We start from the raw sequence: 17,016 nt of genomic DNA on the forward strand, positions 1-17,016 counted from the left end.
GGGTGTTCAAACCTTATTTGGATTATTTTGTGATTGTCTTCATTGATGACATCTTGGTTTACTCTCGTAGTAGGGAGAAGCATGAGCAGCACTTGAGAGTAGTGCTTCAGACTTTGAAGGATCAGAAGTTTTATGCTAATTTTTCGAAATGTGAGTTCTGGTGGGATTCCATTGCATTCTTAGGTCATGTTGTGTCTAGTGAAGGTAAAAAGGTTGATTATAAGAAAATTGAGGCGGTTCAGAGTTGGCCTAAACCTACTACTGCTACAGAGATCAGGATATTCTTGGGATTGGCAGGCTACTATCGTCACTTTGTGGAAAAGCATCCATTGCAGCCTCATTCACTATGTTGACTCAAAAGGGCGCTCAGTTCATATGGTCTGATGAGTGCGAGGAGAGCTTTCAAAAGCTCAAGACTGCTTTGACTACAGCCCCAGTATTGGTGTTGCCCGTAGATTCCAGGCCATACACCGTGTATTGTGATGCTTCACGCATTGGTCTTGGCGTGATGTTGATGCAGGAGGGTAAAGTAATTGCTTATGCGTCATGGCAGTTGAAGAAGCCTAACGAGAAGAATTATCTAGTTCATGACTTAGAGTTGACGGCGATTGTGCATGCGCTTAAGATTTGGAGGCATCACTTGTATGGTGTGTCATGTATTGTTTACACTGATTATCGGAGTCTTAAGCATTGTTCAAGCAAAAGGATTTGAATTTGAGGCAGCGGAGGTGGCTTAAGTTGCTTAAGAATTATGATATTTCTATCTTGTATCATCCGGGTAAGGCACATGTTATAGCGGATGCCTTTAGTAGAAAGACGGAGAGCATGGGGAGTTTGGCATTTATTCCGGTAGAGGAGAGACCTTTAGCTATAGACGTTCAGGCCTTGGCCAATAGATTTGTGAGATTAGATATTTCTGAGTCCAGCAGAGTTCTTGTTTGTGTTGTTGCGCAGTCGTCCTTGTTTGAGCGCAGCAAGACTCGCCAGTATGATGATCTATATTTATTGGTGCTTAAGGACACGGTGCAGCGAGGTGGTGCTAAGAACGTGGTTTATTAGGAATGACTGTGTTATGCACCTTCAGGGTCGGATTTGTGTTCCTAATATTGATGGTTTGAGAGAATTGATTTTTGAGTAGACTCACAATTCGAGGTATTCTATTCATCCAGTTGCTACGAAGATGTATCGTGATTTGAAGCAGTATTATTAGTGGGAGAGGATGAAGAAGGACGTTGTTGGGCATGTGTCACGGTGTTTGAATTGCTAGCAAGTGAAGTATGAGCATCAGAAACGGGTGGCTTGCTTCAGAAAAAAGATATACCGGAGTCTATAGATGTTCAGGCCTTGGCCAATAGATTTGTGAGATCGGATATTTCTGAGTCCAGCAGAGTTCTTGCTTATGTTGTTGCGCAGTCATCCTTGTTTGAGAGCGGCAAGACTCGCCAGTATGATGATCCATATTTATTGGTGCTTAAGGACACGATGCAGCGAGGTGGTGCTAAGAATGTGATTATTAGGAATTATGGTGTTATGCGCCTTCGGGGTCAGATTTGTGTTTCTAATATTGATGGTTTGAGAGAATTGATTTTTTAGTTGACTCATAATTCGAGGTATTCTATTCATCCAGTTGCTACGAAGATGTATCATGATTTAAAGCAGCATTATTGGTGGCGAGGGATGAAGAAGGACGTTGTTGGGCATGTGTCACTGTGTTTGAATTGCCATCAAGTGAAGTATGAGCATCAGAAACGAGTGGCTTGCTTCAGAAAAAAGATATACCGGAGTGGAAGTAGGAGCGCATTACTATGGACTTTGTGGTAGGCTTTCCACGGACCTTGAGGAAGTTTAATGTTATTTGGATCATCGTGGATAGGTTGACTAAGTCAATGCATTTCATTCCAGTTATGCCTTCCACTTCAGAGAGGTTGGCTCAAATCTGCATCAAAGAGATTGTCTCGTTTGTATGGGGTGCCTGTGTCTATCATTTCGGATCGGGGTCTCAGTTCACATTGCCCTTTGGACGGCTGTTTAATAAGAGTTGGGTAAGCAAGTGGAGCTTAGCACTGCTTTCCAGCTATATACGGATGGGCAGTCTGAGCAGATTATTCAGATCCTTGAAGATACGTTGAGAGCATGTGTCATTGATATTGGAGGACATTGAGATCAGTTCCAACCATTGGCAGAGTTTGATTACAATAACAGCTACCAATCAAGCATTCAGATGGCTCCATATGAGGCCTTGTATGTTAGGCGGTGTCGATCTCCTATTGGTTGGTTTGAGCCTGGTAAGGCTAGGTTCTTGGGTACTAATTTGGTGCATGATACTTAGGAGAAGGTGAGATTGATTCAGGAGCGGCTTCCCACAGCACAGTCAGACAGAAGATTTATGGGGATATCGATGTTATTCAGCTGACCTCCAGCGATGCCTTATGTCTGCTGATGTTACCTTCTTTGAAACTCGGCCATACTTCACAGGCCTTGGTAATCACTTAGACATTTCTGAGGTTCTATAAGTTCATCTTTTGGAAATTCAATCACTATTTCCCCCTCACCTTCCTCCTCAGCTCCATCACCTACGGCTCCAACTCTAACTCCAGTTCCACCACTTATAGCTCCTCCTGCATCCTCAACAGCAGAAGTCTCCCAGGAACACCACTCTTGACTTATCATCGTCGTCCGTGCCCAGCATCAGGCCCAGCTGATTTACGTCTTGCACTTGACCCTGCTTCTACAGCAAACTTGTCTCCTTCTAGTCTACCGATTTCACTTCGAAAAGGTATATGGCCCATACTTAATCCTAATCCCCATTATGTCGGTCTAAATTATTATCGTGTGCCATCAACCCATTATACGCTTGTATCATCGTTGTCCTCTGTTTCCATCCCTAAGTCTACAGGTAAAGCACTATCTCATCCAGTATGGCAATAGGCTATGATTGACGAGATATATGCTTTACATACGAGTGGTACTTGGGAACTTGTTCCTCTTCTTTAAGTAAATCTATTGTTGGTTGTCATTGGATGTATGCAGTCAAAGTTGGTCCAGGTTGATCGACTCAACGCACGTCTTGTTTCCAAAGGGTATACTCATATATTTGGGCTCGATTACAGTGAAACTCTCTCCGTGGCTAAATAGTATCAGTCTGCCTTTTTCTATTCATGGTTGTTGTTCGCCACTGGCCTCTCTATCAGTTGGACATTAAGAATGATTTTATTCACGATGACCTTGAGGATGAAGTTTATATGCAGCAACCACCTTGTTTTGTTGCTCATGGGAGTCCAGTGGCCTTTTATGTCAGTTGCGCCGGTCACTCTATGGTCTAAAGCAGTCTCCTCGAGCCTGGTTTAGTAAGTTCAACACAGTTATTCAGGAGTTTGGTATGACTCGTCGTGAAGCTGATCACTCCGTGTTTTATCGACATTCTACTTCAAATCTCTATATTAATCTGGTGGTTTATGTTGACGATATTGTTATTACCAGCAATGATCAGGATGATATTACTAAGTTGAAGCAACATCGCTTTCAGCACTTTCAGACTAAGGATCTGGGAAGATTAAAGTATCTTCTGAGTATTGAGGTCGCTTAGTCTAGCTCAGGTATTATGATCTCACAACAGAAGTATACCTTAGACATTCTTGAGGAGACAGGAATGATAGGTTGTAGATTTGTTGACACTCTTATGGATCCGAATTCTAAACCTCTGCCAGGACATAGGGAGTTGCTTAGCGATCCTGCAAGATATAGGTAGTTGGTTAGTAAATTAAATTATCTTACAGTGACTAGACCTGACATTTCCTTTCCTGTGAGTCAGTTTATGGATTCTCCATGTGATAGTCATTGGAATGCAGTTGTCCGCCTTCTTCGGTATATAAAATCAGGTTTAGGCAAAGGATTATTGTTTGAGGATCGAGGCCATGAGCAAACCGTTGGATACTCAGATGTTGATTGGGCAAGATCGTCTTCTGATATACGTTCTACATATGGATATTGTATTTTAGTATGAGGTAATTTAGTGTCTTGGAAGAGCAAGAAACAAAATGTGGTTGCTCGATCTAGTGCAGAAGCAGAATATCGAGCAATGGCTATGGCAACATGTGAACTAGTAAGGATCAAATAGGTTCTCAAGGAGTTGAAATTTGGTAAGATCAGTCGAATGGAACTTGTGTGTGATAATCAAGCTGCTCTTCATATTGCATCGAATCCGGTGTTCCATGAAACAACTAAACACATTGAGATTGACTGTCACTTCGTCAGAGAAAAGATACTCTCAGGAGATATTGCTACAAAGTTTGTGAAGTCGAATGATCAACTTGCAGATATTTTCACCAAGTTACTCAATTGTCCTCGTATTAGTTACGTATGTAACATGCTCGGTACATATGATTTATATGCACCGGCTTGAGAGGGAGTGTTAGATAGTTATGTAATTAATATGTAATTAGTCTGAGTCCCACATTGAATAGGAGTAGGATATGTATTATTTATAGTTATAAATAGGGTTCATTATATTATAATTAATACATCAATAATATATTTTTTCCCGTGCTTTCTCACAAAATCCAATATCAATTTGGGGTTTCTATCCGCACATTTCGTAGTGATAATGCCCCAGAATATTTGTCTTCTCCATTTCAATAGTTTATGAACTCTCATGGGATCATTCATCAAACATCTTCTCCATACACATCTCAACAAAATAGGGTAGCTGAAAGGAAGAAGAGGCATCTCATTGAGACTGCTTGTACCTCACTCATACAATCTCATATTTCATTGCATTTTGAGGGGATGTAGTTCTCACATCTTGTCATCTTATTAATCGTATGCCATCCTCAGCTATCCAGAATCAAGTTCCATTCTCTGTCTTGTTTCCTCACTCATCTTCGTTCTCGCTTCTACCCCGTATCTTTTGGAGCACGTGTTTTGTTCATAACCTTACTTCAGGAAAAGATAAGTTACATGCCGTACTCTTAAGTGTGTATTTCTAGGTTACTCGAAAATGCAAAAGGGATATCAATGCTATTCATCTGACCTCCAGCGGTGCCTAATGTCTGCTGATGTTACCTTCTTTGAAACCCAGCCATACTTCACAGGTCCAATCGATCACTTAGACATTTCGGATGTGCTACCAGTTCCATCTTTTGGAGATTCAGTCACAATTTCCCCTTCATCTTCCTCCACAGTTTCACTACCTACAGATCCAGTCCCATCACCTGCGGGTACAATTCAATCTTCTACAACTCCACTACTCCTGACTTATCATCACCATCAGCATCCAGCATCATGTCCAAATGATTCACGTCCTGTATCAGATCCTTCACCTACTGCGGACTTCTCTCCTTCTAGTCTATTGATCGCACTTTGGAAAGGTGTTCGATCCACTCTTAATCCTAATACCCATTATATTGGTTTTGAGTTATCATCATTTATCATTACCCCATTATGCCTTTGTGTCATCTTTGTCCTCTATTTCTATCCCTCAGTCCACATGTGAAGCCCTATCTCATCCTGGATGGCAACCGACTATGATCGAAGAAATCTCGGTGTTACAAGCTAATGATACTTGGGAGCTTGTTTCTCTACCTCCAAGCAAATCTATCATTGGTTATCGGTAGGGGTATGCAGTCAAAGTTGGTCCAAATGGTCAAATTGATTGCCTTAAAGCCCGCCTCGTTGCCAAAGGTTATACTTAGATATTTGGGCTTGATTGTAGTGATACTTTCTCTCTTGTGGCTGAAATAGCATATGTCCGCCTTTTTCTATCCATGGATATTGTTCGCCATTGGCCTCTCTAACAGCAAGATATTAAGAATGTTCTTCTCCACGGTGACCTTGAAGATGAAGTTTATATGGAGTAACCACCTAGTTTTGTTGCTTAGGGGAGTCTAGTAGTCTTGTATGTCGCTTGCGCCGATCTAAAGCAGTCTCCTCGAGCTCGGTTTGGGAAGTTCAGCATAGTTATTCAGGAGTTTGGCATAACTCGTTGCAAAGCTGATCACTCTGTATTTTATCGACATTATGCTCCAAATATGTGTATTATTTGGTGGTTTATGTTGACGATATAGTTATTACTGGCAATGATCAGGGTGGTATTACTAGTTTGAAGCATCATCTCTTTTAGCAATTCCAGATTAAGGATATGGGCAGAATGAAGTATTTGTTAGGTATTGAAGTCGCTCAATCTAACTCTAGTATTGTTATTTCACAAAGGAAGTATACTTTAGACATTCTTGAGGAGACAGGAATGACGGGTTGTAGACCATTGACACTCATATGGATCCGAATGATAAACTTCAGCCAGGACAGGGAAAGCCTCTTAGAGATCTTGAAAGATATAGACGGTTGGTTAATAAGTTGAATTACCTCACAGTGAGTGACCTAACATTTCCTTTCTTGTGAGTGTTGTAAGTCAATTTATGAACCGTCCTTGTGATAGTCATTGGGATGCAGTTATCCGAATTCTTCAGTATATAAAATCAGCCGATTACTATTCGAGGATCGAGACCATGAGCAGAACGTGGATACACAAACGCTGATTGGGCAAGATTACCTTCTGATAGACATTCTATGTCTGGATGTTGTGTTTTAGTAGGAGATAATTTGGTGTCTTGGAAGAGCAAGAAATAGAATGTGGTTGCTCGGTCTAGTGCAGAAGCAGAATATCGAGTAATGTCTATGGCAACATATGAGCTAGTTTGGATCAAACAGTTGCTCAAGAAATTGAAATTTGGTGAAATCAGTCAGACGGAACTAGTGTGTGATAATCAAGTTGTCTTTCATATTGTATCAAATTTGGAGTTCAATGAGAGGACTAAACACATTGAGATTGATTGTCACTTCATCATAAAAAAGATACTCTCAGGAGATATTGTTACAAAGTTTATGAAGTCAAATAATCAGCTTGCAGATATCTTCACCAAGTCCATCACTGGTCCTCGTATTAGTTATATCTGTAACAAACTCGGTACATATGATCTATATGCACCGACTTGAGGGGGAGTGTTAGATATGTTGTGTATTCTTAGTGTCCCATATTGGAAAATAGGTAGTGTGTAATATGTAAAGTGTATGTATAAATAGGGCTCAATGTAAGTAAACAGTTAATAGGTATATTAATAATATTTTCTCCCATGCTATTTCTCACACACACCATTTCTCAACTCATAAAGAAGCGCAACGTCTTGCTTTTCTATTCTCTCTGGTTCTCCACAGCTACACAAATTATCTCAATATATCTCCCCATTTTATAGGCAAAAGAGTGGACCTAAACCTCCTATAGAAAGAAATCCTAGATGGTAACAATCAGATAGAAAACTACAATATAGTTGTATAGCAAATATGAGTTAATTTCAAAATAAGAAATTTCTATAGATGTTCAAAGGCAACAACACCAAGGAATAGTGGGAAAAAGATAAACTAACTAGGAGATTGAGTTTCCTAGTCCCTACTCCAGGTCAAACTTGGAAACTGAGTCATCCAAAATAAATGCCTAGAGGTGTCTCATGTCACCTAAGGTCCATAATCATTCAACGTTTTTTTCTAGTCGAAAACCTTAGGTCCTATATATTAAGAATTTTAATTATCATTACCATAGCAAAGTAAAAGACCCATTCAGATCATTGTGCTAATTTCTGGTTATTTTGGTTTTTCTCCAGGTTCTCTTGTAAGATTCAAGATTCCGCTCTACCAAATAAAAGAACCAGATTATAGGAATTAGTCCTGTGAGAAGGGAGAAAGGGGAAAAACAGAAACAATGTTACCAACCCCATCATGGAGAAGGCATTTGCTTTGCAGGCACAAGGAAAGAATTTATAGAGATACATCAGAGGTTTATTTAACACAGTTGAAGAAAAACTTTCTAAGATTCTTTTTCATGGATGTTTAGATATAAGAAAATGTTATTACTTTCAGTATGAACTAACACAATTCCGTGCAGTTCAAATGTAATATACTGCTTCTTTATTCTGTTATTTAATTCAAATGCAACCCACCTGAAGAATGCGAACTTTGTTGTTGTCTCGTGATAAGATCTTACTGATTGCCAAATTTGGAACTATCCTGCAACAATTCGGGACAAATTAACATTAGTATGACCGAGCCGGAAATTATAATATCTCAATACAAGCAAAGCAGTTAATTTCACAATAAGACGTCCTTGGTTGCAAGATAATATAAAGGCTAGGAATTTGCTTTACACTGAATAAGACTATGATTCAACGTGTTTCTATTTCTAAGCACTTCAAACATTGGATGAATTTCTAATGTCAAGTGCTTGGTTTAGTCTGTAGTTTAATTTCATTTTTACCGCACAATAATTAATTGACGAAGATTTACGCATCTTTAGGAAGCTAAGGTTTGTTCTGCCAGAGTTAGTCAAATGATTCTCTAATACCATTAAAATCTTTTACCTTCACAAGAACCAGGATACAGAGATATTTCTCTAAGCCGGTAAATCTGAAACATGGAATTAAACATCAGAGAGACTTTACTTAAGACAAACTAGAGAATGCTACCCTATATTACTGTTTGCAGCTTAAGAAACTTTTATGTAGCTAGCCAAAGGACATCTAGTGATATCTATGAATCAAAGCAAGACCAAGTTGTCCCTCATTTTTGCCACTTTAAGGCACATCAAAAATATTCACTAAGTGAAATGTAATCATCAGAGGAAACAGATATCAATGATGAGTTTACATGAACAACTTACTTAAAAAAACTCAAACATGATCAGAAGAAAGCCCTTAAAACTTACTCTGGAAGACTTTCATAAGCAGTCAAAACATTCCATACTTCACGAACTGGAGCCTTTACTGTAATACTAGCAACAACACAGCGATGAACACCTCCATTTTCCTTCATCCAAAATCAATTTATCAAAGGGACTACCAAAATAATATGGCTTCGCACGAAAAGGTAAGTCATAGTATAAAGTCTATCAATTACCAGTAGACCATCAAATCTTCGGAGATGGACTTCATCCACCACGCATGGCTTGTCAAGTCTGCAAGCTTTCCCAAATATTCCCCAATTATTACTCACATCACTTGTAGCTGGTGCCAACGGGCCAAAAGTGTCTTTGACAAACGTGTCCTTCAAGTTTTCACTGGAAGATTTATTCTCATGGGATATGGCACAATCAATATCTCTCATCACGGAAGTAAGGGAAGAACCAGGTTTTGCTTTGGTATTAGCACAAGTGACAGAAACACTCTGATCACCTTGATAACTGTTTTCAGCTCTGTAGGACAAGGCTTGAAGATTTACTGGGAGGTCTGACCTGATAATCCTCTCCAAGAAAATGGCAGGAAAGTTGAACCTTGGTATGACACTAACTTCATAACTTAGTATAGCTGTTGAAAACCTGAAAAGGAAACTAGGGCAATAAGAAACTAAGAAAGAACTATGTCTGCATGTAGAAATATGTCTTCATCATAAGTGCACTAGGGGAAATTGTCCTTTGACTCGTTTGAGGCCAATTCTCTCCTAATCCTACCTTATTTTCTGAAAAAGGCATTTGCAGGTTTTGACATTACTATGGAAGACAACATAAAAGGAAAATTAGGAAAAGAGAAGTTCTGTCTGCTCCAATAAAGATCTTACCTTTTTCCAGCTCTCACAGACCATCTGCCTTCAAATTTCTTGAAGTCACCGTCAACCATAGAGAAATGGAGTTCGCGAACATTATCCTAAATTTGGAGAATTTATAAAAGATATTAACCAAATCAAGGAAAATAAAGAGCAATGTAAGAAAACGGCTGTCATCTAGTCATAACCAAAGGAATCTTCAAGGAAATGTGCATTTATCACCATCCTCTCAGCAGGATGCAATGCGCTAGTTCTTATTGTTTTACTGCATGAATAGATTTTATGGGTTTTAATTGTACTACTCATCACAAGAGATTGATTTAAAACATAAGAACAGTCGGAGAATATTTTCTTTATGCCTGTTAAGAATTTATATGATTCGATTTTATTAGGAGTTTATTCAGAAATACACTTACCAAAAATGTATACAATTGTAATTGTTATAATTCCCAATCAAGCTTTTCAGCCTAATACTATGTCTTATGCTTTCTGCAACATCAAAAATCCTCGGTCAATTCCGCTTCCCAAATCCAAACTCTCACCATCTTCCATTGGAGTTGTTAGATAGTAGTGTATATAATAATATACTAGTGTCCCACATCGGAAAATAGGTATTAGTGTTATGTAATGTCCAGTGTTGTCAAAGGCTCATTTAAGGCGCGCTTAAGCCCTAAAGCTCATAAAAGCTCAGGGAGGGCGCTTCGCCTCACTTAAGCTGTGCTTCAGTGTAGGCAAGGCACCAAGACGTGCCCCTTATTGCCCATGAATTCTATCTTGAATGGAGCAATGCTAGACTACAAATATAATCGGCAAATAAGTGTATTAGTTGTTAAGGAAAACAATATGAATGAATTTGTTACTTTTCTCTTGAATTTCATATATATTTTTATTTTTTTCTTGCATTGCGCCTTTTTTAACTGAAGCCCATACTTAAATTGCACTTTGCGCTTAAAGCACCAATTGACCTAGAGCGCTTTTTAGAGCTTTTCGCCTTTGACAACACTGGTAATGCCTGTATATAAATAGGGCTCAGTGCAAGACAATTTAATATATCAATAACATATTTTCTCTCATGCCTTCTCACATGGTATCAGAGCATCAGTGAGAAATCTCTAGTATGCAGTAACCAGTGAGTCCGAGACGGTCACCGTGCCTCCTTTCCGGTGACTTTCAGGGTGCTTTTTATGTTACTTCCCCTCAAGTGGGTTTTCCGCAAAACCTAACACCACCACCAGGTGCAGGAAGCTCCGGCGACCAAACACCAGAAAACCACGCCGGCAGAATCCCATCCACGCGCTTCCAAAACCTCTTTACTTGTTACATGTCTTTGCTTCTCACATGTCTTTACTTGTTTCATGCTTTTATTTGTTTCATACCTTATCCTCTTATGCTATGTTGGATTGTGTGACTATTTGGTTGTTTACGTTAAATGACTGGTTTGAGTCTTTGTTGGGGTATCAAGCTCTCGGACATTGGAATGTTTATCGCATCTTGTTCGTGATCTTCTTTCCTTGTGAATTTTATGTTATGTTGTGAATTTTGCCACACCTGGCTGCTTGTCGGGTATTTCCTTATGAATTGATATTATGTTGGATCGAGTTGCATGCTGCAACGGTATTATGTTGGATCGGCCGATCGGGTTGCACGCCGCAACGGTATTATGTTAAATCAAATTGCATGTTGCGGCGGCCAGTGTTTTTAAGAGCGAGAAGCGCAAAAAAGCGACAAGGGATCGCCTCGCTTCAAAAGCGAAGCGCACGCTTTATTAAAGTGAAGCGCAATTCTTAAAAAACATAATGTAAACCTTGCAAAGACACAATATAAAATTATAAATAATCAAAAAGTTCAAATTGTCAAAATCAAAGCTACTAAATTACTAGAATCAACCTCTTATTCTTCTACTCTTCTTGTTCTTCTTCAAGATTGTCAAAATCTTGAATTCCTCTATTATCTTCATATTGCTCGTCATCTTCCTCCTCCCCCTCCTCTTCCTCTTCATGATCACTTTCATCTTCATCAATTAGGGATAGGGATCGACTTGTAGTAGCCACACTTTTTCCCTTCCTAATCGAGCTTGAACTTGAAGTATTCCCCCTTAAACCATAAGGATTCTCCCCAACTCCACTAGCAACCGCAACATCACCCCAAGTGAAATTAGAATCGCCTTCAAATACTTCTTCATCTTCATAATTTTCGGGGACTCCGGTTAGCCACTCATTAGCCTCATCAATATTGTCCAAAAGAATTGGATCAATTAGATTGCGGTGGTTGTAGCGACGCCTCAATGCTCTATTGTATTTTATGAACACTAGATTATGGAGGCGCTTCAAGGTTAGTCGATTCCTCTTCTTTGTATGAATCTGCAAACAAGATGTGTCAACTAATTAGTAGGAGTTGGGACAATTGAGATATAATTTACTTTATCTCAAAACACGAAATAATTCTTTTTATTTCTCACGTGTTCAAAAACGCTCCAGTTCCTTTCACATCTGGATGAGCTACAAGTTAAACTTAGAACTCTGATGGCGAAAGTCTGTAAATCCGGAGTCTCTACACCATATTGGTCCAACCACTCAACTATAGAAGTGAAAAAAAAAAATCAAGAGTTAATAAGTATAAAAAATACATTAAAGTTAGAGCTATAAAATATAGAAGCACTTGGTCACCTGGCGATTTCGTCTTTCTTTGTTTAATAGCAAGTCGGAGCTTAAAAAGTCCCTCAGCTGCCTTGTAAATAGCAAGCTGATCTACTATCTTTTCTTGCATGTCTTCATCTGGGGTCAACTTGATAACCTCATGGAATCCTGTCCACACTTCTCTAGCCAATGAATTATTCTCATGCTGATCATAAAAGAGTGACGGGTTCAGAATAAGTCCAGCTGCATGCAAAGGTCTATGAAGTTGCTCACTCCATCTTGCATCAATGATCTGAAAGACCTTTGCATATTTCTGCTCATCAGTGAATGATGCTTGAATAGCCTCCTTGGCCCTATCCATAGCTTCATAGAGGTAGCCCATTGGTGGTTTTTGCTACCCATCCACCAAACGGAGTACTTTAACCAAAGGGCCACCAATTTTAAGAGCATGAAGGACATTATTCCAAAAGGAATAAGAAAGAATAATGCGTACAACATCTTTCCCTGCACTTTCCTTTGCAAATTTACTCTTGCTCCATTCCTCTGAAGTGAACAACTTTCTCAAATTGGATTTTTGCAAGTGGATACTATGTAAAGTCAAGAAAGCAGTGGCGAACCTTGTCTTGCCCGGTTTCACCAAATTTTTTTGTCCGGTGAATCTTCTCATCATATTCTATTACAAGGGCCGCTGAGAAATATAAGAATACACCCTAACGCCCTGGCCAAAAACTGTAAAGAAGGGTTTTTCCTTGAAAATGTCCCCGAAGATTAAGTTGATACAATGAGCCGCACATGGAGTCCAATAAACATTCTTGTACGCTCCTTCCACCATGCCACCCGCTTTCACATTTTTACTCGCATTATCAGTGACCACTTGAACAACTTTGCTTGGGCCAATCTTTTCAATGGTGTTCTGAAACAAGGTGAACATTTTGATGTGGTCAGTGGATGAGTCGCTAGCATCAATGGACTCAAGAAACAAACTTCCCTTGGGAGAATTCACCAACACGTTAATAATCATTTTCCCATTTCTTGCCGTCCACTTATCCATCATAATGGAGCAGCCATACTTGTTCCACGCAACTTTATGTTCCTCCACAATTTTATTAGTCTCCTCTACTTCCTTATTTAGATAAGGACCTCTGATTTCATGATAAGTGGGAGGCTTCATTCCAGGTCCGTATTGACCAACGGCCTCAATAAAGTCTCCAAAAGTGTCAGTATAGTTGACATAATTGAAGGGGAGCCCAGCATTATAGACCCATCGTGCAAAAGCTCTAACTGCACGATCCCTCAAAATGTCCTTAGCAATTTTTTGTACATCTTTTCCACCGCTCTTTCCTTCCGGCTTCTTTGGGAAATAGCAATCTATAGGACCTTTAGTCCTACTCGTACCCGTCGATCCATGGCTTGAAGAGATTGCATCTCTTCCCCGTTTTGTTGGAAGTGACAATTCTTCAATATCATCATCACCATCATCATCAAGATTGATCACCAATGGTTGATGACTCATTTGATTTTTTTGCTCCTTCTTCTTCTCAACAAAATTCTTTATTTCATCCCTCACCTTCGGTGGACATTTCGGACAACTTGTGACGTTTCTATCGCCACCAATAAGATGGAATTTAAAGCGATAAATTCCACCCGTTGTAATCTTGTTACAAAACTTGCATACAATATTTGTATTCTTCTCATTAACTCTATCGCCATATCGCCAAGCCGGGTCTTTATCTTTCGATCTTTGAGACATTTTGAAATCCCTATTAAGATATAAGAAAATACATAATCAAATAAACTGAAAATACATATAATATATATAATAATTAATTTTATAAACCGAAATACACATTAAAAAAATCAAATAAACTAAAATATAACATATATAATTTTCTAAAATGAAATACATATAAAATTAATCAAATAAACTGAAAACATAACATATATATAATAATTAATTTTATATACTGAAAAATACATTAAAAAATCAAATAAACTGAAAAATATAACATATATAAATAATAATTAATTTTATATACTGAAATATACATTAAAAAAATCAAATAAGCTAAAATATAACATATATATATATAATAATTAATTTTCTAAAGTGAAATACATATAAAATTAATCAAATAAACTGAAAACATAACATATATATAATAATTAATTTTATATACTGAAAAATACATTAAATAAATCAAATAAACTGAAAAATATAACATATATAAATAATAATTAATTATATAAACAAAAATACACATTAAAAAATTCAAATAAACTGAAAATAAAACATATCATATATATATATATATATATATATATATATATATATAATAATTAATTTTATAAACTGAAAATGCATATAAAATTAATCAAAATAACTGAAAAATAACATATATATAATAATTAATTTTATAAACTGAAAATACACATAATATTAATCAAATAAACTGAAAATATAACATATATGTGTGTATATATATATATAATAATTAATTTTATAAACTGAAATACACATTAAAAATTAATTTTATAAACAGAAATACACATTGAAAAATCAAATAAACTGAAAATATAACACACATGTATAATAATAATAATTAATTTTATAAACTGAAATACATATAAAATTAATCAAATAAACTGAAAATATAACATATATATAATAATTAATTTTATAAACTGAAATACACATTAAAAAAATCAAATAAACTGAAAATATAACATTATATATATATATATATATATAAAATTAATTTTATAAACTGAAATACATATAAAATTAATCAAATAAACTGAAAATATAACATATATATAATAATTAATTTTATAAACTGAAATACACATTAAACAAATCAAATAAACTGAAAATATAACATATATATAATAATTAATTTTACAAACTAAAATACATATTAAAATTAATAAATAAGAAGAATAAAGAGGGTTGGGGGGGAACCAACGCCTGCACTAGCGCAGACACTGGACGAGAAAAACTAAAAAAGAGAAGAAGAAGAAGAAGAAGAAAGAAGAAAGAAGAAGAAAAGAAGAAAAATTACCTGGAGGCTGGAACCCTAGTTGGCTGCTGCTGCTGCTAACGTTCAATTTTTGGCAAGACAAAGAAAGGTCTTTTCACTTTGGGTCTGTTTTGTATAACAAAAACAAAGACCCAAACTTTTTTTTTCAAAATGACCCCTTTGGGCAGAAGCGCTCGCTTCTGCGCTTTTCGCTTCTGGATCGCTTCTCGCTTTCTTGGCTGAAGCGATCGCTTCTGCTGGTCGTGTCGCCTCGGTAAGGAAAAAGCGACAGCTTCTCGCTTCGCCTCGCTTAAAGCGACGAAGCGCTCGCTTTTCAAAACACTGGCGGTGGCATTATGTTGGATCGGATTGCACGCCGGCATTATGTTGGATCGGGTTGTACGCCGCAGCTGTATTATGTTTGGATGTGATTCCTTGTGCGTATTTCATGTACATTGTTTTTCCTTCGTGGAAATGGTTCATAAGGTAATGTCTTTATTTGCTATATCTATTAACTTGCTCAATAGTTCTCTTATTTGATGCCCTTACTGTAATTCGTCATATCTCTTGTCTTGTTTCCTGCTTATTATCTGACATGCATTTTAAGTGAGTATCTTTTGACTTAAAAACTTTGCCACTATTTCACAGAGGTTAGTCAAGATACTTACTGCGTACATGGGGTCGGTTGTATTCATACTACACTTCTGACACCTTGCGTGCAGATATTTGGAGCTAAGCAACTGCGGAGTTCAAGGGTGAACATTGAAGACTACAGTGTTCCAACCATCTACTATCATTTGTTCATGGTAGTATAGGATTTATATTTCTGTTTATGTAACTTCCAAACAGATGATTCTTGCCATCATTGTAAATTTCAATCTTAGTTGCTTCTGACTTGTACTTCCGGATCATGGGATAGTTGTACTGAAATTGTATTCTTATTTCTCTATTTATTTAGTATCTTCAGTTTGGCTGATGCTTGATGTTAGATGTTACTTGGTTTACCTAGCGGGTTTGGGTTAGGTGTATCACGCATTGATGGGATTTTGGGTCGTGACAGTATTCGTACTATTCGAAATCAACATCCTGTCTATAAATACTTGAGTTATCATCAGTTATCCCCATCATACTATAGCTTCATGTCTACCTTGTCTAATGTTCCTATATCAAAGGTTGTTAGCAAAGGATTGGAACATCCATGCTGGAGAGATGCCATGATAGAAGAAATGACTGCTCTACATGCCAATAACACTTGGGAATTGGTTCGGTTACCAAAGGGTAAATTTACTGTTGGATCTATATAGTGAAGGTGGGTCCAGATGGAAAAATTGATCGGCTGAAGGCTTGCCCGGTTGGCAGAAGATATATTTAAATTTATGGCCTCGATTATGGTGACACATTTTTCTCTGATTGCCAAAATTGAGTATGTCCCAATGCTTATATCCTCAGCAATGCGTCGTTGACGCTTCATCAGTTAGATGTTAAAATGCCTTTTTGCATGGAGAACTGGCTGAGGAAGTATATATGGAGCAACCACCAGGATTTATTGCTCTGAGGGAGTCAGACTTTGGATGCCGTCTAAGGCGATTGCTCTATGCTTTAAAATAATCACCAAGAACATGGTTTGGAAGATTCAGTTCCGTAGTTCAGCAGTTTGGGATGTTTCAACGTGCAGTAGATCATTCTATGTTTTATCGACATGATAGTCTAGAGAAATGCATCTACCTGGTAGTCTATGTTGATGATATCGTCATGTAACGATCAAGAAGACTTCTTCATCT

General features: G+C 37.6%; 2 protein-coding genes across 3 annotated transcripts in view; both read right to left on the minus strand.

The window, feature by feature from the left end:
- LOC104088352 (uncharacterized) overlaps positions 1-17,016 on the minus strand; it is a 39,477-nt gene that overhangs the window by 11,927 nt on the left and 10,534 nt on the right. For both annotated transcript variants that reach the window (XR_011407818.1, XM_070174949.1), the window contains exons 3-6: positions 9,598-9,683; positions 8,941-9,358; positions 8,750-8,850; positions 7,989-8,055 (exon numbers count right to left, since the gene is read on the minus strand). Coding sequence is in view for 1 of the 2 variants with exons in the window: in XM_070174949.1 (XP_070031050.1) it covers positions 7,989-8,055; positions 8,750-8,850; positions 8,941-9,358; positions 9,598-9,683 (672 nt within the window). In the remaining variant the exon portion in view is untranslated. The remainder of the gene's footprint in view (positions 1-7,988; positions 8,056-8,749; positions 8,851-8,940; positions 9,359-9,597; positions 9,684-17,016) is intronic.
- Positions 11,481-13,046, minus strand: LOC138891697 (uncharacterized). Its single transcript, XM_070175449.1, has 3 exons — positions 12,249-13,046; positions 12,041-12,159; positions 11,481-11,942 (listed from the first exon to the last, which is right to left on the minus strand). The coding sequence occupies exons 1-3, from the start codon at positions 12,598-12,600 to the stop codon at positions 11,481-11,483; spliced, it is 933 nt and encodes a 310-aa protein (XP_070031550.1). The 5' UTR covers positions 12,601-13,046.

This window comes from Nicotiana tomentosiformis, chromosome 5, assembly GCF_000390325.3.
Source record: "Nicotiana tomentosiformis chromosome 5, ASM39032v3, whole genome shotgun sequence".
Lineage (NCBI taxonomy): Eukaryota > Viridiplantae > Streptophyta > Magnoliopsida > Solanales > Solanaceae > Nicotiana > Nicotiana tomentosiformis.

Bases quoted from the DNA above. Each gene is read 5' to 3' on its own strand.
- LOC138891697 (XM_070175449.1), bottom strand. From the start codon at position 12,600: ATGGGCTACCTCTATGAAGCTATGGATAGGGCCAAGGAGGCTATTCAA. The intron at 12,160-12,248 runs GTGACCAAGTGC...TCACTTCTATAG, and splicing joins AAGAAAGACGAAATCGCCAG to TTGAGTGGTTGGACCAATAT. The intron at 11,943-12,040 runs GTGAGAAATAAA...TCTTGTTTGCAG, and splicing joins ACTGGAGCGTTTTTGAACAC to ATTCATACAAAGAAGAGGAA.